The sequence below is a fragment of the Lissotriton helveticus genome, chromosome 5_1 (assembly GCF_964261635.1).
Source record: "Lissotriton helveticus chromosome 5_1, aLisHel1.1, whole genome shotgun sequence".
In the NCBI taxonomy this organism is placed as follows: Eukaryota; Metazoa; Chordata; class Amphibia; order Caudata; family Salamandridae; genus Lissotriton; species Lissotriton helveticus.
The window spans coordinates 1,450,813,292-1,450,837,397 of NC_136065.1; the positions used below are offsets into that span (position 1 = coordinate 1,450,813,292).

The window sequence follows — 24,106 nt, forward strand, 5'->3', positions numbered from 1 at the left end:
ACAGTTCCACCAGCGAGACAGTGGAGGCCCAACTCCCAGAACCATGGCTCATCCCATCTTTTAAAACTCTTGAAGAACTGCAAGATAATACAGATAGGACATCCTCTGCTTTTTGGCAGAGGTTTCACAGCTCGCCTCTAAATGTGCCCAAAGTCTTTTATATCTGTGCACTTAATATTATGTAACATGGATATTCTGGACTTTCAATAGTCCTCTCGCATAATTGTTTGAATTCCTCTAATCTATTATCTACTATACAAAATACCACCCAAGTACACACTTAAACCTATACTGACATAAGCATTAAGGATTGGGGGGGGCATATATTATTCATTTTGAGGACAAAGACCACTATTGTATACCAGCAGCAAAATGATTCACTCTTTTGTCAATGTAGATAAAAATCAAAATGTTGGAGATTATTATTAGACATTATTTAAAATAATCTTTAAAATGCATCCATCTTAATGAACGTTTCAGAATTAAATGTGTAATTTCTGAGCTATCAAAAGCACAGTTCAAAGCAAATAAATAGTTATGCAATTAATTTCTCGACTCCAGGGTGTTCATCCAGCATGAAAAAAAAAACTTAACCTTTAGTATTTTTCAGCTCTTCAATTAGATAGCAGGCTTCCTCCTGTATCCGTTCCTCAATGCTTCTCTTCCCCATTCCAAAATTCCGTAGGGTCAATAAAGAAAAACGACGGATCTCCTTCCATCGCGATCCATTGGAAAAGATAGGTCCTAGATGAAAAAATGAGGGAGAAATGATTTTATTATTATAATATCAATATTTTTCTTTTAAGATGGCACCAGGCAGCTGTATTTAAGGAAGATACATCGACGTCTACCAGGTAGAAATATTTTATTATATTGTTCAGTTATTAAAGCATGGCAGATATCTAATGTTGAAAGTGCATTATTAGTAGTAGTAATAAGGCTACAATTACAATAAAAGGTTTAGCCATGGTCTCAATAAATTATTCCCTTGCTCATCCCTCGGTAGGTGGTAACGAGCATGCAGGCATAATTTTAGAGACAGGTGTGTAAAGCATTTAAAAACAGCAATACATTAAATAAGTAGGACACACCAAAAAATGAAATTCCAACTGTAGTTTGTAAAAAAAGCGTATATATTTATGAACAAATAGGTACGAAAATGACAAAGCATCCAATGTAGGAAAGCAAAGATATGAATTTAAAAAAATGAAATGTAAAACGAATGTTTAGAAGCAAATAGCGCTCAAAGGGTTACCAAAAAGGTCGTGGTGGACCAGGACAAAGTCAAGAGTTGTCATTGTACACCCTGTGGTGGGCACCATGGGGTGCCCACCACAGGGTGTACGCTTTTCCCCTCCCACCCCTTTTTGCTATGAGAGCCTGTGTACATACCTGTACACAGGCTCCCATAGCGTTCAATGGGAGTCTGAGCGAACCGCGTCCATAAGCATACGACTGAATCGTACTCGCTCGTTCGGACTCACGGAGCACGTTTCACTCAGAAAGCCCTCTGGATCCAAGTCGAACAAGGGCTTTCCTAGCGAGATCGGAATCGGGCCCTAAGTGTAGAATACGGTACAAAATGGGGTGGTGATGGACGGAGAATCTGAACCAATCCAACACTGACACCCTGTCAAAAGATCTGGGTTTGATCCATCACCTTTCTTTAGCCCACTCTGCCACCCCAGTTCATACATGGCTATATGCAAATCAGTCTGACCCTGTGCCTCATGGGAACAGTCCAGCCCGAACTGCCAAGCCTTGCCTTCCCTGGACCGGAAACAAGCTTCCGAGGACCGGTTTCTGGCATTCCAGCCATCTTCAGCCCGGCTTGCTTGAATCCAGTGGCAAAGTGAGCAAGAGACTCACGTCTGAGCATACCCTGCCACACTTATGGCGGCCAAAAGCGGTACAAAAGGGGGTGGTGATGGACGGAGCATCTGAACCAATCAAACACTGTCACCCAGTCAAAAGATCAGGGTTTGATCCATCACCGTTCTTTAGCCCACTCTGCCACCCCAGTTCAGACATGGCTATATGCAAATCAGTCTGACCCTGTGCCTCATGGGAACAGTCCAGCCCGAACTGCCAAGCCATGCCATCCCTGGACCGGAAACAAGCTTCCGAGGACCGGTTTCTGGCATTCCAGCCATCTTCAGCCCGGCTTGCTTGAATCCAGTGGCAAAGTGAGCAAGGGACTCACGTCTGAGCATACCCTGCCACACTTATGGCGGCCAAAAGCGGTACAAAAGGGGGTGGTGATGGACGGAGCATCTGAACCAATCAAACACTGCCACCCAGTCAAAAGATCTGGGTTTGATCCATCACCGTTCTTTAGCCCACTCTGCCACCCCAGTTCAGACATGGCTATATGCAAATCAGTCTGACCCTGTGCCTCATGGGAACAGTCCAGCCCGAACTGCCAAGCCATGCCTTCCCTGGACCGGAAACAAGCTTCCGAGGACCGGTTTTTGGCATTCCAGCCGTCTTCAGCCCGGCTTGCTTGAAGCCAGTGGCAAAGTGAGCAAGGGACTCACGTCTGAGCAAACCCTGCCACACTTATGGCGGCCAAAAGCGATACAAAAGGGGGTGGTGATGGACGGAGCATCTGAACCAATCAATCACTCACACCCAGTCAAAAGATCTGGGTTTGATCCATCACCGTTCTTTAGCTCACTCTGCCACCCCAGTTCAGACATGGCTATATGCAAATCAGTCTGACCCTGTGCCTCATGGGAACAGTCCAGCCCGAACTGCCAAGCCATGCCTTCCCTGGACCAGAAACAAGCTTCCGAGGACCGGTTTCTGGCATTCCAGCCGTCTTCAGCCCGGCTTGCTTGAATCCAGAGGCAAAGTGAGCAAGGGACTCACGTCTGAGCAAATCCTGCCACACTTATGGCGGCCAAAAGTGGTACAAAAGGGGGTGGTGATGGACGGAGCATCTGAACCAATCAAACACTCACACCCAGTCAAAAGATCTGGGTTTGATCCATCACCGTTCTTTAGCTCACTCTGCCACCCCAGTTCAGACACGGCTGTATGCAAATCAGTCTGACCCTGTGCCTCATGGGAACAGTCCAGCCCGAACTGCCAAGCCATGCTTTCCCTGGACCAGAAACAAGCTTACGAGGACCGGTTTCTGGCATTCCAGCCGTCTTCAGCCCGTCTTGCTTGAATCCAGTGGCAAAGTGAGCAAGGGACTCACGTCTGAGCATACCCTGCCACACTTATGGTGGCCAAAAGCGGTACAAAAGGGGGTGGTGATGGACGGAGCATCTGAACCAATCAAACACTCACACCCAGTCAAAAGATCTGGGTTTGATCCATCACCGTTCTTTAGCCCACTCTGCTACCCCAGTTCAGACATGGCTATATGCAAATCAGTCTGACCCTGTGCCTCATGGGAACAGTCCAGCCCGAACAGCCAAGCCATGCCTTCCCTGGACCGGAAACAAGCTTCCGAGGACCGGTTTCTGGCATTCCAGCCGTCTTCAGCCCGGCTTGCTTGAATCCAGTGGCAAAGTGAGCAAGGGACTTACGTCTGAGCATACCCTGCCAACTTAGGGCGAACAAAGAAAAACCAAAGGTGGTGATGGACGGAGCGTTGACAATACAAACACTTACCCCCAGTCAACTGATCTGGGTTTAATCCATCACCGTTCTTTAGCTCACTCCGCCACCCCAGTTCAGACATGGCCATATGCAAATCCGTCTGACCCTGTGCCTCATGGGAACAGTCCAGCCAAAAACTGCCAAGCCATGTCTTCCCTGGACCGGAATCAAGCTTCCCAGGACCGGTTTCTGGCATTACAGCCGTCTTAAGCCGGGCTTGCTTGACTCCAGTGGCAAAGTGAGCAAGGGACTCACGTCTGAGCATACCCTGCCAACTTAGGGCGAACAAAGAAAAACCAAAGGTGGTGATGGACGGAGCGTTGACAATACAAACACTCACCCCCAGTCAACTGATCTGTGTTTAACCCATCAACGTTCCTTAGCTTACTCCGCCACCCCAGTTCAGACATGGCCATATGCAAATCAGTCTGACCCTGTGCCTCATGGGAACAGTCCAGCCCGAACTGCCAAGCCATGTCTTCCCTGGACCTGAATCAATCTTCCCAGGACCGGTTTCTGGCATCACAGCCGTCTTCAGCCGGGCTTGCTTGACTCCAGTGGCAAAGTGAGCAAGGGACTCACGCCTGAGCATACCCTTCCAGCTTAGGGCGAACAAAGAAAAACCAAAGGTGGTGATGGACGGAGCGTTGACAGTACAAACACTCACCCCCAGTCAACTGATCTGGGTTTAATCCATCACCGTTCTTTAGCTCACTCCGCCACCCCAGTTCAGACATGGCCATATGCAAATCTGTCTGACCATGTGCCTCATGGGAACAGTCCAGCCCGAACTGCCAAGCCATGTCTTCCCTGGATCGTAATCAAGCTTCCCAGGACCGGTTTCTGGCATTACAGCCATCTTCAGCCGGGCTTGCTTGACTCCAGTGGCAAAGTGAGCAAGGCACTCACATCTGAGCATACCCTGCCAACTTAGGGCGAACAAAGAAAAACCAAAGGTGGGGATGGACGGAGCGTTGACAATACAAACACTCACCCCCAGTACAATGCATTCAAATGCTTACAGACTCGGATCGCTCAGACTCCCATTGAACTCTATGGGAGCCTTTGTACTGAACGCGTAGGCATGCCCTGATAACAAAAAGGGGTGGGTGGGGAAAAGCATACACCCTGTGGCGGGCACCACTGTGCATGCATGGGAAGGGGGACTCACATCGGAGGGCTCCAGATGATTGGGGCCAGCTATGGGCCCCAAAAGAACGATTCCAGCAGCTTTTATGACTCAGACACCGAATCGTGAAGGCTGTTCGAATCGTGCATCGTACTTACTTGCTCGTAAACAGAGTCCATTGAGCTGTATGAAGCGTCTGCGTACGAGTCGTACGGATGGGATCGGGTTGGGAGACGATTTGGTCGGCGCGTATGCGATCTTTGCATCGTACTTGGTCGATTGGACCTGTGTACAATTCGGTCAAAAAAGGGCTACGAATCGGATCCATAAAAGCCAAATCCGATTCGTAGGCCTTCCTAGCGGGATCGGAATGGACCCCTTAATTGTAAAAAGTTATACAATGAAAAGATTGTTGAAAAATATATGTTACTAAAAATGTACACTATGGGGCCGATTTCGATCTCGGTCAGAAAGCTCTCTGACTGAGCCGGATCCAGAGTGTTTTCCCGCCGAGTCGGAGTCCTGCAGTCTGACCAGGGGAGTATGATGCGGCCGTATGCTGCCGGACTCGGTTCGGTCGGACTCCCATAAAAGTCAATGGGAGCTGGTCGTACCACACGTACATGGGCTCCCATTGACTGTATGGGTACTTCTCACGCAAGGGCGCCCCCTACAGTGGGTACGCGTTGGTGCCATCTGCACCGTACATGCCTGTGTTGGGGAGATCCTTGGGTCTCCCCCTGTGTCCGAGTCATAGAGCTGCGGGTGACAGGGGGTCCGACGCGGACCCCCAAAGGCAACTTCCCGGACGTTTTGTGAGCCAGACACCTTCGGCTCGCAACGGCTGTCAGACACATGCATCGTACTGGCTTGGTCGTAAATCGCATACATTGCATGCCACCGTTAGCTTACAGCCAAGATGTATGGAGCGGATCGGATCTGGAATGACTCGGTCGGTGATTTTCAAGTAGCTCGCATCGTACTGGCTCGGTCGTACAGCTGTAGTAGCTGGGCGGAAAACACACGAACGGCTCATCGTTTTTGGTACCCTTCCAATCCTGATTGGAATCGGCCCCTATCTGTAATAATGTAATGCATACTTACATTATAAATAAATAAAATATAACTTACCAAAAAAATGATATGTTCAAAATGTGTATAAAAACCAATGAATAACTACATCTATTCACTATTATATAAAACAGAAAAATGTTGAGTGCTGACTATACTTAAAAATTATGAGGCCTATTAGGATGGCAGTAGCAACTACCGGACCGGGGGCGGCCATCCGCCCGCGATCAAAACCCTGAAAACTGCCTATCCGATTAGCATTGCGGTCATGACCGCAGCAGTATGATTTTCCGCCTGCCTTTTTTCCGCCGGTTGCAGTCCGCCCGCTTGCCTGGTATGCGGAGCTGGACTGCTACAATTGTGGCGGATCAGGGCCAAGCACCGCCGGCACTATTATGATGCCGGTGGTAGCCAGCCTTCCGTAGCGGTGGGACCACCATGAAAAGGCATGCGGAGATTGTCTCCTGGGGTCCATTGCGGGGGCCTGTGTAGGTACACTGGGGGGGTAACCATATTATCTCCCTACATGTCCTTGTACCAGATGACAGGCACTGCACTGTGCAGTGCCTGCAACACAGTGCAGGGACATGCAGGACAAGCTTTTTTGGACATTGTGGCAGTGCAACCGTCGCAATGTTAACTGCCAGAATCCAACCACAGCTGTCAGATTTCAACTGCGGAGCATACTAATTGGACCCGCAGTTTCTCGTGGTCCTAGCAGGCGGTTTGTTCCCGCTACCAGGGTGGTGATTTTCCGACTGCCATCCTAATAGACCCCTAAATGTTCATCTATAAATATCTAAAAAATATGCAATGTATCCAAAAATATATTTTTTTCATATCTCTGTATACCAATATATATAAGATTGTAAATAAAATAACATGCATATTATTACTTCTCTTGAGTCTTTGAATCAAAATAAAAACATACATACAATATTAACATGCTTCTGTATTTAATTTATAATTTTTTAATTCCTGTATGTCTAATAAAATAATCATGTAACATGAATGTACTTTTATTTTTGTTTAATACACGTATAATGATATCAATAACCTTACTCCAAAATAAAGCAATCATTTTTAACTATTCCCACTACACTCTATATTAACTCAGGGAAGGTGCAGAACACTAAACATATATAATTTACTATTCCCACTCCAAACTATAATAACTCAGGGAAGGTGCTGGACACCAAACATATATAATTTACTATTCTCACTCCAATTAAACATAAATCAGTGAAGGTGCTGGACACTAAACATATATAATATACTATTCCCGCTCCTATTAAAAATAAATCAGGGCAGGTGCTGGGCACTAACCATGTGTAATTGTCTATTCCCACTCCAAACCATATTAACTCAGGGAAGGTGCTGGACACTAAATATGTATAATTTACTATTCCCACTCCAAAACATAATTAATCAGGGAAGGTGCTGGACACTAAACATATATAAATTACTATTCCTATTCCAATTTATAATGATCACGGAAGGTGATGGACACTAACATATATAATTTACTATTCCAAATCAAACTATATAAATTCAATGAAATTTCAAAACAACATACACATAAAATTAAAATACCCAAATAATAAATATCATAAACACATATAAGATAAAATTAAAATACCCAAATATTAAATATCATAAACACATATAAGATAATACATTTAAAGTATATATATATTAACGTATTCACAATTAAACAAAAATGTAAACATATGTATTCACAGAAATTAAAAACATATTTTTTATTAATTTACATGTTTTAAACATTATTAATTACAAACCAAAACATTGAACCTTTTAAAAATTAATAATGTAAAAAATTAATCTATACACTATTTTAAATGTATCATTATTATTACACATTTGTAATATCTAAAATATATATGTATACCATATCAACACAAAACACCTCTACATTAAACACATATTTATTTATTCTTTTACAATTATTCTTTTTTAAATGTATTTCCATACATTATATTCAATACACACAAAGTTTCCTAAAATTATTTAATGTATCTCACTATAGAAAAAATATTTTAAAAATATTTGTTATAATATATTTTTTTTAAATAAATCACCTGAAAAAAAAACATCACACTCATGAAAAAAATGTTTACATTATTAAAAATACATTACCAATTTGTTTGGGGATTTCTTTTTTTTTAAACAACATTCCTCCCCTTTTAACCCAAAATTGCACCCATAAATTTGAATATAAATTACTTAAATATTCTAAATGTTATTTTAAAAAAATTACTTTTTTTTAAACAATCTTCAATTTTATCCCCTATAACCTCAAAATCTCTCTCATAAAAATTAATTTTAATATTATTATTAATTTGAAGATTTAAATTGTTATCATTATTAATTTTAAAACACTCCCCACCCTTTTCCCCTATAAACCCAACATCCCGCCCCTAAAATAAAATCATAATTTCATTAATATAATTTGTAATATTTAAAATGTAAAATTATACATTTTTAAAACACTCCACACCGTTATCCCCTATAAACCCAACATCCTGCTCCTAAAACAAAATTTCAAAAATAAATATCACAATAATTATAACGTTTACAAACATATACTATAATACAAAAAATAACATATACCAAAACAATATTTTTTAATAACGATATTTTAGTAATCAATATTTTTGACAACGATATTTAAACAAAACAGTAAATCGATATTAATCACATCGATATTTTAAACAACTACATTTTTGACTATCAACATTTAAAACTCAATATTATGACACAACGATATTTAAAACTGAATATTGTGTCTACTTACCCCCGGGGATAGGCGCTTTCCCTAACGCTGTGGGGGCGGGAGGGGGACAACCACCCCTGTGCCAACAAAAAAGAGGCCTACTCTTGCTGTGCATGGCCTTGAGCACTGAGCAGCAGCTGTTGGATGCTTTTTTCACCCAAAACTCCACAAGTGCCATGCAACGCTGTGGACGGGATTACGCATTTTTGGGTGGCCAGTTTGGCCACATGGTCTAGACTCTGACAAGTAAGGCCTAGTGGCCAGCTTCTACTGCACACGGGCAAAGACCATAAGCAGATATTGCTGGCAATTATTTTAAACATATAATCAATAAAATTCACTTAAAATGTAAAAAAAATAAACCATAATGTACTTTGCTCTGCATAAGACTGGCAGCGCACAACTCTTCCTTCCACTATTTCTGCTTTGATGTTCATCAATGCTCTGTTGTGACTGCTGCTCTTCTCCTTCTATAAAAACTGACTGGCTTCTCTGAGCTCTACTTTTAAACTTTCCTAACACTTCTATGCAGAGGTTTCCCAGACCGTTCTTTCCCACTCCTGTGCTAACCCTTCTCTTCGCAACAATTCAATGCTTGTGTGAGGTCCAGTCCTGGATGTCATTCCACTCCGTCCACCTTAAAACATCCAAAGCTGAAATGTTTTTTGTTTGCACACTGCTTCCTCATGTCTGACTGTTGGACCTGGCCCTTTTTGCAGGGTTACCCAACAAACATTTTAACTTCTTCCATTTTTCTGACCTGTTTTTGTTGACTTTAGGACTCTTGGCACTTTACCACTGTTAATCAGTGTTAAAGTGCATGTGCTCTCTCCTTTAAAGATGGTATGATTGGCTCACATCTGTATGGGACATTTAATTTACCTGTAAGCCCCTTTTACAGTGGTCTACCATAAACCCAGGGCATGTAAATTAAATGCTACCAGTGAGCCTGCAGCATTGCTGGCGAAACCCACAGAAGCAGCCTTTCAAACCTGTCTCACACCTCGTCCACTGCAGGGCTTTCATGCTCAGTTTACTGCCACATTGACTTGGCCTTTAAAGTTACTTGCCCATCCTGAAATACCCTGTTTGCTACATACAGGTCACCCCTAAGGTAGGCCTTAGGTAGCCCATTGGGCAGGGTGCTGTGCAGGTAAAACATATGACATGTGCCTCTGTTGTGTGACTTGTCCTGGTAGTGACACGCAGCCTATTCAGTTTCTCACTGCTCTGAGGCCTGCTCCGCTGTTAGGTTTGCATTGGGATTTCCCTGATATGTGATTCTGTGGCAATTTCTGATCTGAAAGGAGTAGCGTTGCCAAGTTTAGATTAGAGGTGATAAATTCTGCTGGTGTAGGTGGATGTTTTATTACTCCTTTCAGCAGCTAAAACATCTATTTTGGAGAAGGGACTCTCCTTTGTGCCATCTAGGCCAACAGACTTTGTGAAAATGAAACTGGAAGCGATGGCGTTTTGTCGCAAATTTTGTTTGAAAACTTTCTTCAAGGAACAAATGGATACGAGTAACAACGAAGTGTCAGGATTTAAGAGAAAGTCAGGTTTCTGTCCCCGACTAATAAGATTCCGAAAGAGGTTGTGACCTTCGCAAAAACAGTACTATCTGGAATCGTAGAAATGGAGAGTAAGAGGCAATATGTTAAATTTAATCTCCCTAAGAGCCAAAAGGAAGCTATTGTTTCCTTAAAAACGATATGTCGCTAGTAATTAAACAAGCGGACAAGGGAGGATCAATTGTCCTCTGGGATGTGTCGAGGTATAAGGCCGAAGTTATGAGACAACTAGAGGATACGAGTTGTTATAGGAGAAGTGGAAAAAATCCTACATTGGAACTTCAAGGTCAATTGTTTAGTATCCTTCAGAAAGGATTTGACCAAGGGATTTTAGATCCCAAGGAATATTCATTTTTACAGAACAAAACGCTCAGAGTTCCAGTGTTCTACGTCCTGCCAAAAGTTCATAAGTGTGAAAAAAAAAACGTCAGGCCAATAGTGTCGGGCTGTGACTCCCTGATTGAGCCCATCTCCAAATATATTGATTTCTTTTTAAAACCTTTAATCCAAGAGATTCCTGCTCACTTACAGGACACTACGGCATTCATTAACAGACTGGCCACAATTGAATTTGATGCCACAATGCTGTTGATGGTAACAATGGGCGCGGTGTCCCTGTATACCCAAATTCCCCAAGAGGAGGCGTTGGAGGCTTTGACATATTTTTGGGATACCAGAGAAAAACTGATGAGAGTCCCAACAAGTTTTATCATTGAGTTAGCCAAATTTGCCGTCCAGAAAAATTATTTTTCATTTGGATCTGATTTTTTTTATCAAACAAAGGGAGTAGCAATGGGCTGTTCATTTGCCCCAGAGTTGGCGGTGTTGTTCATGGGTCTCTATGAAGACAAATTTGTATATAACAATAACCCTTTCATTGAGTGCATTTCTAATTGGATGCGCTATATCGATGATGTTTTTTTGATTTGTACTAATCAAACGAGGGAGGAGGAAATACTAATCCTTCAGTTTCCTATATTCAATCCAACTAATTAAAGGGGAAGGATCACTTGTCCTGCATGAACCAGGGTATGCAAGAGATAGACAAAGTGTCTCCAATAAAAAACCCTCATGCAAGTGTTGGGAAGTAAGGGTAGTGGTATATCTTGATTCTTCATACACGTATGTGCATAATCATAGGGTTGATTTTCGGTATGCAGCCTCCACCAGGAGGATCTTACCCATAGATAAAAACAGTAGTGACCCAGGGATGTGGACAGTGTTCAGTTAAAACACCCGTACAGCCAGATACTTGTCTTTATTGGGTCTGGATTCGGGTTGCCCCTTATGGGGAATGCTGAAGAAGTGCGTTCTTTGAAAAAATTAAGAATTCAGAACGCGCTAGCAATTAGTGAAAATAAAAATAAAAATGGCCGACATGTTTCTGCCCCATCTGCAGGTATTCGGACTTATGGGCTTTCTTCAGGACCAATCGTGATAAGTGAGAGTGGTGCAAGTCTACAAAATTATTGCAAACAGGTATAAGAAAAGGGAAATTATCAACCTGTTTCTTCTCTTTTGGGTCTCAGTGTACCTGCAACAAATAATACATACATTTACAGTAAGACATACATGGGTTAGGGTAAGGGGAGACATATAAAGTAGTACTAGACTACTATTCCAAAATCGATTTTGTCGCAACTTAAAATGGCAATACTTTACAGGCCCCCCAGTAAATGGCAGTGTCAACTCTCTCTTTCTCCACAAACGTGTTACATGCAAAAAGGATGCCAAACCATGATAATTGAGGTATTGGTAAGCTAATTTGTGTTCATGCAAGGTCATCTTGTTGTTAAACCTGTATTCACTCCCACGCGCTCCTAAAATGTGTACTATTGCGCTTACAACCTTGAAAAGGCCAACACTCGCATGCGTGCTCATAAATCATGTTATGCTACTGAAGGTGTGGGTAACACATCACACTCTGCGGTATTAGGATCTACACATACCTGGAGTGTATGTAGATTACACCTCCTTCGGGTATTGCAATGGCCTCGAGGGGGCTAAACCCAAAGAAGAGTAAAAAAGCTTTAGTTAACGGTTTCATAATACTTGCGGTTGAGTCGAGCTGTTGAGATCTCTGCCGTCTACCTGATGCACCTTTCCTCGTGCTTCGCGTTACGCTGAAGCTGCCTATTGCGACCCGGAAGTAGCTGCACAGCGATACCGGGATCACTTTTGCAATTCCATTGCGATAGAACTCGAAAACAGACTCTCGGTGTGAGCGGTAGTCCGTGGACAGGATTGGTAATGATTAATAGGCTTTAACACGGTGAATAATAAAAGTCAAAATCATTTTTATAATGTTTGCGCTTCATTAAATGAGCATTCGGTGGTAGAAAAACAGACTTGATCAAATTACGGGAAGAAGCTAAGAAGCGTTCCCGGGTCTCTCATCGCAGTTCTTTTGCGGTGGAAAACAGAAATAGACGAACGGTCATTGAGGTAGTCTATAGATTGTTATGCAAAAATGATAAGAAGGCTTAAATAAAGGATCATACTTTGTTATCCAAGCTTAATTAGTGAACATGAGGAGTATGATAATTACCATGTTCGGTTCAAAAGTTAGGACTGATTATTCTCTGAACCCTAATGTTCTCATGCATGGAAACCCAATCAGTGTGCAACATGATAGATGGGGTGAAATGATAAGCAGTTACCAAGTTGTTTACCCTGGTGTAAAGCACCGGACGCTTTATACGACTGCTTTGTGGTAGGTGGTCGGATTTAACATATAAACACCCCTTTAATGTACTGGCAAAACAAGTTACAGAAAGATCCCCTATGTCAAGGAAACCAGCATTTTGTACTTTCTCTCATCTCTTGGTGAAAGTGGGACCAAGGTGGTCATTTATGAGTGGGCTCTGATGTCCGCTATAAAGCAATTAAGGTCACCAGATGGTGCTAAAAAAGTGCAGATATCTTTGTTGTTGGTCTAGAGCTCTGTCGTGGATATGCTTACATCCGTACCGTTGAGGCGGCGGAGGAATTCATTTTAACAGGCTCAACCAAGGAATATTATCGTTCAGGCCTCTGATGTCAGTTCCCAAACGATGGATCCAATGTTGTTCCTTTTCGAAAAGGATTTTATCTGCATTTCTGGCCTTTGTTCTCTAGGGTTTCCAAAACAACCCAATTGAGTTCTTCCTGTGTGGCCTTTTTCCAGATAATGATTGGCCATCTTCGTGGTACTTCTCTTGCATTTTACGTTGCTTCGGTGCTCTCCGATCCTCTGCTTTACTTTTCTGCATGTCATTCCGATGTATCTCATCTGACAGGGGCAGGTTATCATGTACACCACATGACTAGTGTTGCAGTTAGTGTGTTTTAATATCTTCCTTCTGAAGTTGGGGAGAAGTTGTAGCTCTTTTGTCGGTTGGGTCAGGCTGCAGACTGAACATGAGCCACATGGATAGTGGCCAGTAACTGGGGCATTTCCCCATAAATTTGTTCTTTATCGCTGTGTCGAGGGTGGTGGTCTTGTGTGGACAAGAATGTCCTTTAGATTGCGACTCCGTTTGTTGGCAAACCTGGGTTTTGGCCATGTGAGTATCCCTGACGTCAAGATCCTCCAATTCTTATTGACGATCTTCTTAACTTTATCGGTCACTGGGCTGTAAGTTGTGACACAAGTCGTCGATCCTGATTTTGGAAAAACAGGCAGCAGATACCGTGTGGACTTGTTGGTGGAATGAGAGGTTAGAATCCCATCTGACCCCTAGATTTTTTACTGATTCTTTTGGCTGGGGGGCACTCAATTCAAGGGGCCACCAGATGTTGGGGTCTAATGGGGATGGTTGATGAAAGAATAATACCTCCATTTTCCCGGCATTAAGCCGGAGAAAGTTGTTATCCATCCATTTGGCTATGGTTCGGAGGCAATTCTTTAGTGGGTCGAAAGTGAATTGAGTGGGGCTGTCAAAGGTGAACAGGAGTTGAATGTCATCTGCGTAAGATGTTGCCTTTATTCCTGTTTGAGCAATGATTTCAGCTAGGGGCGAAAATAAACATTGAACAGGAGAGGGCTCAGTGAGGAGCCCTGAGGGACCCCCCACCGAAGCGGTCGACTGTCCGAGGTATAGGGAGGAGTGAACACTGCTTGCATCCGGTTGGACGGGAAGGATGCAATCCATTTAAGGGCCTTACACTGGATGCCTTTTGACCGAAGGCGGTCTAGGAGGAGGGGGTGAGAGACGGTGTCGAATGCTGCCGACAAGTCGAGCAGCACCAACACCGCTCTTGATCCCTCGTCCAACTTCCATCGTATGTCGTCGGCCATCTCAATCAGTGCTGACTCAGTACTGTATCCCGGTCTAAAACCGTGTTGTGAGTCATGAAAAGCACCATGTGCTTCTAAGAAGCCTGCTAATTGCTGCTGTACAAGTTTTTCGAGCACTTTAGCAGGAGCTGGCAATAAGGAGATAGGCCTGTAGTTGGCAGGTTCACTAGGGTCGGCATTAGGTTTCTTCAGTATGGGGACTAGTCGGCATGCTTCCAAGAGTCTGGGAAGATACCTGTATGCAGGGAGTCATTCCATATCCCATTTAAGATGGGGTTGAGAAGAGGGGCAAGAGATTTATATTGTTTAGCTGGCCAGGGATCCATGGGCGAGCCAGATTTGCATTTTGAAAGTTCTATTAAAGATTGATCTATGGTAATCTCTTTGAAATTAGAGAAGATACAGTCAGATTCCGTAGAGTCTGTGCTAGTTACATGGCTATCTGGGCTGGTATTGCAGGGGAAGGAGTCGTATATAGTGGCAATGTTGTCCTCAAAGAAATCAGAAAGACGATTGCAAAGTGTCTGAGACACCAGAGGGGGTCGTTTGAGAGCTAGTGGGTCTGTGAAAGTTCTGACTGTGTAAAATATTTCCCTGGACGATCCCTCTGCTCGGTTTATTTTCTCTTCCAAATAATTTCTTTTGTGCTCAGTTATCCTTTTCCTATAATCTTTAAGGGCAGATTTATACTTGATCTTACTGTCGGGGGAGTATGATTGACTCCAACGTCTCTCTAGAAGCTTGCATGCCGACTTGCATTTACGGAGCGCATCTGAGTACCAGGGGGCAGAAGGGGCAGCACGAAAGGTTTTAATAGGCCTGATTTGAGCAAGATGGTCAACGGCGGAAGAGATCCAGCCATTGAAGTTGGTCAGTCTGGTATCCAAATCAGAGGCATATCTGGGGGGTTGATAGGGGTGAGGTGGGCAGCTAAGCTGTCAGGAGAGATCTTACTCCAATTTCTACCTAGTGTTTTGGCCGGGAGTCTAGGCTGGTCTTGATGGTGCAGGGAAAAGGAAAACGGAATGAGAAAGTGATCGGACCAGATCACCGGAAGAGGTTTGTTTATGGAGATATCATCCAGATTGGTACAGATCAGGTCCAGGGTGTGTCCGGCCTTATGTGTTGGACTAGTGATAAGTTGGTTTAGCCCTCCGTACGATAAGGTAGAGAGGAAGTTGAAAATGATGGAATCCGAGGGATTGTCAACATGAAGGTTGAAATCCCCAAGGAGGGTTATGTTAGCTTAGCGCGATGTTGCCTGCAAAACATAGTCTAAGAGGGCCGGGAGATAGGATGTTTTGGAATTGGGAGGGCGGTAAACCAAAAGACCAGAGTAGGTGAAATTGGCAGCCATTTTGACGCAGAAAGGAAGTGCTTCAATGCATTTTAATTACGTGTAGGGGAAGGAGGAGATAGTCCACTGAGATCTATATATAATGGCTACTCCTCCTCCTGAGCGTGAGCTCTGTCTATTAGCACACTGTATACTAAAGCCTGGTGGTATGGCTAGGCGTATGGCAGGGTTGGTTTCATCCCCTAACCAGGTCTCGGTTAGAAAGAGGAGATCCCACTTATTGTCTTTTAAAGTTTGGGCAATATCAAGAGAGTGTTTCGCTAGTGAACGACAATTGATCAGGCCTGCTTTTATAAATAAGGTTTTACTAGCGGGGGGAGTGAGGGCGGGGGTCCGTGGTATGGGACATTTTTTCCTTGTGTTGTCTTTGATCTGTCCCAAGCTGCAAGATGTAAATGGCAGGTAAGAGGTAAGATCGTAGGGAGAGATTAGCATAGAAGTGCAATAATTGGGTTTAAGGTTCATAAGCATATCCCGGTCATAGGAAATGAGGCATGAAGGATTGCGGCAGGTGAGAGTACTTAGGGCCACGTCCGCTTCCTGGTCGCGGACGGGCGCAGACGGGCAGGACTCTGGCACGACTCCGGCGCAGATCCGGCGCTTCCGCTGCTCGCTTCCGCTGCGCGGAGGCATGCCCTTCCCTTTTTATACTGGCCAATCGAGTGCGTGCCAACGCTTCCCCGAACTAAGATGGCCGCTAAGATTGTTCAGCCCGCCCGGGACACAGCTATCTCAGCGCCAAAGTCGGCTGATGTTGGTCCAAGTGGCGAGGAAGTGCGGGGAAGAGTCAGTAAATTCGGAGGTAACGCTTATTAAATCAAGTGGGGGGTCGAGGGAAATATAACCACCACTTTTTAGTCAAGCGGGGAAATTAACACAAGATAATAATACAGTTTTCCAAAGCTTCATAGTCAAGCGAAAATGCAGGCAATGTTAAAAGCTGAAAGTACAGCGGGCTTTAAAACGTGCAAGAAATGAAATTAACTCTAACAAAATAAAACAGCTACCTCCCGGCTTCCGCCTCAGGAGGGGATTGAGCACACAGCGAGTTAGAGAGCCTGGTTTGGGATGCCCTTTTTATACTGGCCAATCGAGTGCATGCGAACGCTTCCCTGAACTAAGATGGCCCCTAAAATTGTTTAGGCCGCCCGGGACACAGCTATCTCAGCGCCAAAGTCGGCTGATGTTGGTCTAAGTGGCGAGGAAGTGCGGGGAAGAGTCAGTAAATTCAGAGGTAACGCTTATTAAATCAAGCGGGGGGCGAGGAAAATATAACCACCACTTTTTAGTCAAGCGGGGGAAATCACACAAGATAATAATACAGTTTTCCAAAGCTTTGTAGTCAAGCGAAAATGCAGGCAATGTTAAAAGCTGAAAGTACAGCAGGTTTTAAAACGTGCAAGAAATGAAATTAACTCTAACAAAATAAAACAGCTACCTCCCGGCTTCCGCCTCATGAGGGGATTGAGCACACAGCGAGTTAGAGAGCCTGGCCTGGGATGCCCTTTTTATACTGGCCAATCGAGTGCATGCGAACGCTTCCCTGAACTAAGATGGTCGCTAAGATTGTTCAGCCCGCCCGGGACACAGCTATCTCAGCGCCAAAGTTGGCTGATGTTGGGCCAAGTGGCGAGGAAGTGCGGGAAAGAGTCAGTAAATTTGGAGGTAATGCTTATTAAATCAAGCGAGGGAAATATAACCACCACTTTTTAGTCAAGCGGGGGAAATCACACAAGATAATAATACAGTTTTCCAAAGCTTCGTAGTCAAGCGAAAATACAGGCAATGTTAAAAGCTGAAAGTACAGCGGGTTTTAAAACGTGCAAGAAATTAAATTAACTCTAACAAAATAAAATAGCTACCTCCCGGCTTCCGCCTCAGGAGGGGATTGAGCACACAGCGATGTAAGCATATCCACGACAGAGCTCTAGACCAACAACAAAGATATCTGCACTTTTTCAGCACCATCTGGTGACCTTAATTGCTTTATAGCGGACATCAGAGCCCACTCATAAATGACCACCTTGGTCCCACTTTCACCAAGAGATGAGAGAAAGTACAAAATGCTGGTTTCCTTGACATAGGGGATCTTTCTGTAACTTGTTTTGCCATTACATTAAAGGGGTGTTTATATATTAAATCCGACCACCTACCACAAAGCAGTCGTATAAAACGTCCGGTGCTTTATACCAGGGTAAACAACTTGGTAACTGCTTATCATTTCACCCCATCTATCATGTTGCACACTGATTGGCTTTCCATGCATGAGAACATTGGGGTTCAGAGAATAATCAGTCCTAACTTTTGAACGGAACATGGTAATTATCATACTCCTCATGTTCACTAATTAAGCTCGGATAACAAAGTATGATCCTTTATTTAAGACTTCTTATCATTTTTGCATAACAATCTATAGACTACCTCAATGACCGTTAGTCTATTTCTGTTTTCCACCGCAAAAGAACTGCGATGAGAGACCCGGGAACGCTTCTTAGCTTCTTCCCGTAATTTGATCAAGTCTGTTTTTCTACCTCCGAATGCTCATTTAATTAAGCGCAAACATTAGAAAAATGATTTTGACTTTTATTATTCACCGTGTTAAAGCCTATTAATCATTACCAATCCTGTCCACGGACTACCGCTCAGACCGAGAGTCTGTTTTTGAGTTCTATCGCAATGGAATTGCAAAAGTGAACCCGGTAGCGCTGTGCAGCTACTTCCGGGTCGCAATAGGCAGCCTCAGCGTAACGCGAAGCACGAGGAAAGGAGCATCAGGTAGACGGCAGAGATCTCAACAGCTCGACTCAACCGCAAGTATTATGAAACCGTTAACTAAAGCTTTTTAACTCTTCTTTGGGTTTAGCCACCTCGAGGCCATTGCAATACCCGAAGGAGGTGTAATCTACATACACTCCAGGTATGTGTAGATCCTAATAGCGCAGAATGTGACGTGTTACCCACACCTTCAGTAGCATAACATGATTTATGAGCACGCATGCGAGTGTCGGCCTTTTCAAGGTTGTAAGCGCAATAGTACACATTTTAAGCGCGTGTGGGAGTGAATACAGATTTAACAACAAGATGACCTTGCATGAACACAAATTAGCTTACCAATACCTCAATTATCATGGTTTGGCATCCTTTTTGCATGCAACACGTTTGTGGAGAAAGAGAGAGTTGACACTGCCATTTACAGGGGGGTCTGTAAAGTATTGCCATTTTAAGTTGCGACAAAATCGATTTTGGAATAGCAGTCTAGTACTACTTTATATGTCTCCCCTTACCCTAACCCATGTATGTCTTACTGTAAATGTTTGTATTATTTGTTGCAGGTACACTGAGACCCAAAAGAGAAGAAACAGGTTGATAATTTCCATTTTCTTATACCTGTTTGCAATAATTTTGTAGACTTGCACCACTCTCACTTATAACGATTGGTCCTGAAGAAAGCCCATAAGTCCGAATACCGGCAGATGGGGCTGAAACATGTCGGCCATTTTTATTTTCACTAATTGCTAGCGCGTTCTGAATTCTTAATTTTTTCAAAGAACGCACTTCTTCAGCATTCCCCATAAGGGGCAACCCGAATCCAGACCCAATAAAGTCAAGTATCTGGCTGTACGGGTGTTTTAACTGAACACTGTCCACATCACTGGGTCACTACTGTTTTTAACTATGGGTAAGATCCTCCTGGTGGAGGCTGCATACCGAAAATCAGCCCTATGATTATGCACACACGTGTATGAAGAGCGGAGAATCAAGATATACCGCTACCCTTACTTCCCAACACGTGCATGAGGGTTTTTTATTGGAGACACTTCGTCTATCTCTTACATACCCTGGTTCATGCAGGACAAGTGATCCTTCCCCTTTGATTAGTTTTTTTTTTTATTTGGTCAGGGTCACAGGACCAGCTGAATGATTTTTATCATTGGCTGAACGCAAGAACAGAAGACATCAAGTTCAGTAGCAATTCGTCAAAAAACCAGATCACTTTTCTGGATGTGCAAGTCTACCCGTCAGCAGATGGACTGGCTACAACATTGTTTAGGAAAACAACGGATCAAAATAAAGCGCTCCACTATATGAGCAATCACCCTAAAAGTCTGAAGCAAAATCTCCCCTTTGGGCAATTCCTTAGAATTCGGCGTAGTTGCTCCTTTAAGCATGAGTATGTTATGCATGCGAATAATCTAATGGATCGCTTAGCAGACCGCGGCTACCCCAAAAAACTTTTAAAGCAGCCTTACGTCGTGCATGGTGGGTTCCGCGAGAAACTCTACTTGAGAAGATTAAGCCACAAATTAACAGAATGGTATGTTTCACCACATTTTGTCCAAATGCAAATAGATTGAAGAAGATCATTAACCAAAATTGGCATCTGGTTAGGAATCTGGATGAGGCACTTTCACAGCTCCCACTATTTGCTTTTAAGAAATAAAAAAGTATCGCAAACCATATAGTTCGGGCGGCACTACCAAAGGTGGAAGGTGCAACTCTATGGAGTATGATTGGAATGGCATCAGTCATGGGTCATTATAAATGCGGGGCTTGCTCTTGTTGTGACCAGACAGAAAGTTGAAGGAGTTTTCTTCTTGCATGAAGGTATTCATTGGAGACACGAAACCTTCACTTATTGCAAATCAAAGAATGTTGTTTACGGGATCTTGTGTCCATGTCCGAAACTATGTTGGCAAAACAAGTCAGGAAGTACGCCAACGAGTCACTCAACATAAGTCAAGACTGAAAGGGAATGTGTTAAATGCACCTTTAGTCAACCATTGGAGAGTCAAGGAGTATGTGGAGAAAGACCTAAAATGGACTGTGAAATCTAAAATTGAAATGGACACTCGAAGCGGTGACGTCGAGGGTAAATTAAGCCAACGTGAAGCCCTGCTAATCATGAAGTTTAATACAGCAACACAGGGACTAAATGAAGTGTCAGAAATTTTCAAGCAATTAACTGCCTGGTTGGTTGATACTGTTGTTATAAATAACATCGCCCTAAGGAAGTTCTTTGAAAATAAGAGGATAGAAGGCTTGTACTGTGCTATATGAGGGTCTGGCCCCCGCTTTTTTCAAGCAAACAGAGGGACTCAACAGTTTAATCCATTTCAGTCTTTTAGTCAGAAAAAACTGGCTACAATATAGTGGTCTAATGAAGTATCCAAAAAAATGTTCTGGATATTTTTCTTAAAAATGTTTTTCTAGCAAGGAACTGCCAGGAAGGTTGATACTGATGGAATTAAAAAACGTCTTGAGGAAGTTCGCTGTAAATAGGAGGGTAGAAGGCTTATATTGTGCTTTGGTAGGGTCTGGACCCCGAATTTCCAAGCATATTGAGGATTAAGAAGTATTGGACAGTTAGGACCTACTCCAGTCTTTTATTTTGAAAAGACTGGCTACAAGTGTATGTATCATGTAATTGATATATATTTTCCATAATACGGGACGATCGCCCGGAGGACTTGTTTTCAAGTGTTGCACTGTCTGTATGAAAAAGATAGACCTTTGCTTTTATCTTCACTTCTGTGCCTCTATTACGGGGACCCAAATAGATAAATAAAGTGTGGCACCACAGCGACGTATCCTAGCAACACGTTGTCTTGCGCAATATGGCCTCCTTAAAACTACTTCTCCCGTGAGCTCCACCATCCCAGCATTCATAGCGGGAACATCCGCTGTACACCATAAACGGAGTAAGCGGTGAATGTAACAGGGAGCAAAACAATTGATAGGTAATTGGAATACGGGGCATTAGCGATTTTCAGACCGAACAGTTTTTTGATGCCTGTAAAAACTTAGGGCCCTATTAGGATGGCGGACGTACCTGCGTCCCGTCCGCCACCCCCGAGGAAGAGGGACCGTCCGCATGGGCAGCGGCGGTCCCTCCATGGCAATTAGAATGTGAACGCCACCCTGGCGGTCACATCCCCAACATTTAGCATTGCGGCGGTGTAGCAGGGATTCCGTTCTCCTACAGAACTGTGCATAGATATTTGGAACCTCAGTGAATTAGGGTGTGCCAAAATTCATCTCGGTACCCAAAATCCCCTTACCGAGCTAGCTACAGTGTCTCATGGGTCCTTACGAACTCCCAATGTTTAGACAAACCAGAACATGATCTTAGAATACCTCAGGTCACGTGGAACACATGAACACTCTTTCGTTATACAATCATTTCAAACCAGAACGTGGAGTAAAGAGGATGCGTACACATTTGAAACATTTATTTACTAATGCAGTGTTCTCAAACGCAGTATCTTAGATAATACAAGCAAACATATTATAAGAAGCAAAGTTATCAGCATAGTTACTAATCCATAGAACGCAAATCACCAGAACGCCGGCAGCCAGCGCCAGCAAAACAGGAAAGCCTCCAAATAAGCTTGAAAATATCAAATGGAAGAAAGCAGGAATGACTCCAAATATTTTTTCAAAGGAAGTCACAAGACCACTGCTAACTATTTTAAAAAAGTGAGCGAGGCCAGAAGTGGAGGATGCGTTAAAGATTGAATGAATCAGCTCTTTGAAATGCAAAGGCAAGTCAGTATTTAATAGCGCCTGAACCTCTGTGCGGGTGTTGGCGACGTGAAGGACAAATGTTTCACGAGCCGAACTCAGGGCCACTTCTTTTTGAGACATAAGGGCTCTTATTCTACTCATTCCATTGAACTCTGCCGTCAAGGTTGGTATCCGCGGCCAGATGGAAACATCCGAATGGAGTTTTCTGAACCATTAGTGGGCGTTGACGTTTCAACCCTGTTTCCCTGACTTTCAGTCGTTTCCAGAGAGCAGAGACCTCGCTCCACTTCCGCATTATCAGGACTTGACCGGCTGGCTCAAGATCAGGCAGAGGACCCCCCTCCTGAGTTTCACACTGTCCACCCCCTCCCCTTCAGTCTTGATAAAGACCCGACGCGACCACCAACTGGGGCGCAACAGGGTCGAAACGTCGACGCCCACCAATGGTTCAGAAAACTCCAGGATCCTTGAAATAAATGCTAGGTGTCCTCGGATGTGAAATAGATTCTGACCAACTTTACCCCTGTACATAATTGTATATATGAATTTTGTATCTCACTGTACATTGTTTCAAGCACTGACCACTTGTCACAAATTCTCACATGATTTTCACTTGTGTTCGACAGTCTTTTTACATAATACCTCATATCATTGTTGAATGAATTAATTCCAATGTAACGTGTTTGAATCCAAATATAAATATAATGCAAATCATTTTCTGATTTTAAGAAATCAATCATTAATTTTGCGTGAAGATTCATTATTTCACTTCAAATGTGTTTCAGAGAGCTTCTATACGTATGTCTTGCATTTGATTAGCCTTTACAAAGCAATTTGTCTTACCCAACAGAACCACTCTTGTATTTAATCATAATCACCCAGGTTCTGAGGGACACAGGGTAACCCCTTTTTCTTTAAACCATAATACAATACAGACACTTCATCTTGCACAATATCAACAACAGAAGACACAATATTATCTAACGTGTAAATGCGGGAAGAAAGCATGTTAATGCTATTATCTACAACAGCAAGCACTTTTTCTAAATTAGCTTGATCAATAGCTCTAAGGCGTTTTGCCGCCTCAACCTGTGATGTTTTCCAGATTTCATTGTAAATCGGATATATCCATCTCTTCGATCTACCACTAGCCGGGCCTTTTATGAAATCATTTAAATCTACATCATCAGTCAGCTTAGAAGGATGCAGTTTAACCGATGCCAAGGTAGAATGTTTGAGCCAAGTCTGACATAATTTGCCTACAGAATAAGTGGTGACAGAATGGTCAGTATCAAAACGGGGATCGGGCCTAACCTGAGTAAAGCCATCAGCTAAACCCAGAAAACGACGTTGGCAGGAATCTGCACTTCTGTGCCACATTAGCCAACCTTTTAGATCTAAACTGGATATGTTAAAGGACGAATTCAGCAACAGGGATTGTAATTCCCTAATGGAAAATTCTGTAACATTATCCCAACCAGTATATTCCTCTAAATCAGGGAATGAAGGAGTATTTAATTTTTTAGAAGTAACCAATCCAAAGCATGTGGTCTGTGAAATGGTAGAATTTAAAAACCACATATGATTTGGGATGAGACATGCACGGTGCAAAGCCTCAGTGCCTTGTACCTGCCAAGTTTTTGAACCCCAAACAGATTTAGGGTCAATTATTTCCTTCCATAACTCGTAGCCGCCAACAGCCAGTTTGTCTAGAAAGGACTTCGAATACAATAACTTAGTATCGGTAAGTCTAACCTTGGACATGGAC

General features: G+C 43.3%; 1 protein-coding gene across 4 annotated transcripts in view; it reads right to left on the minus strand.

Moving 5' to 3' along the window:
* The window catches only part of LOC144755477 (cytochrome P450 2G1-like), a 359,316-nt gene that overhangs the window by 254,532 nt on the left and 80,678 nt on the right, over window positions 1–24,106 (minus strand). For 3 of the 4 annotated variants that reach the window (XM_078644450.1, XM_078644449.1, XM_078644448.1), the window contains one exon: window positions 595–744. In XM_078644450.1, the coding sequence (XP_078500576.1) occupies window positions 595–744 (150 nt within the window). Of the gene's footprint in view, window positions 1–594; window positions 745–10,039; window positions 10,063–24,106 lie in introns of all 4 variants that reach the window. The other variant, XM_078644451.1, reaches the window with a different exon arrangement.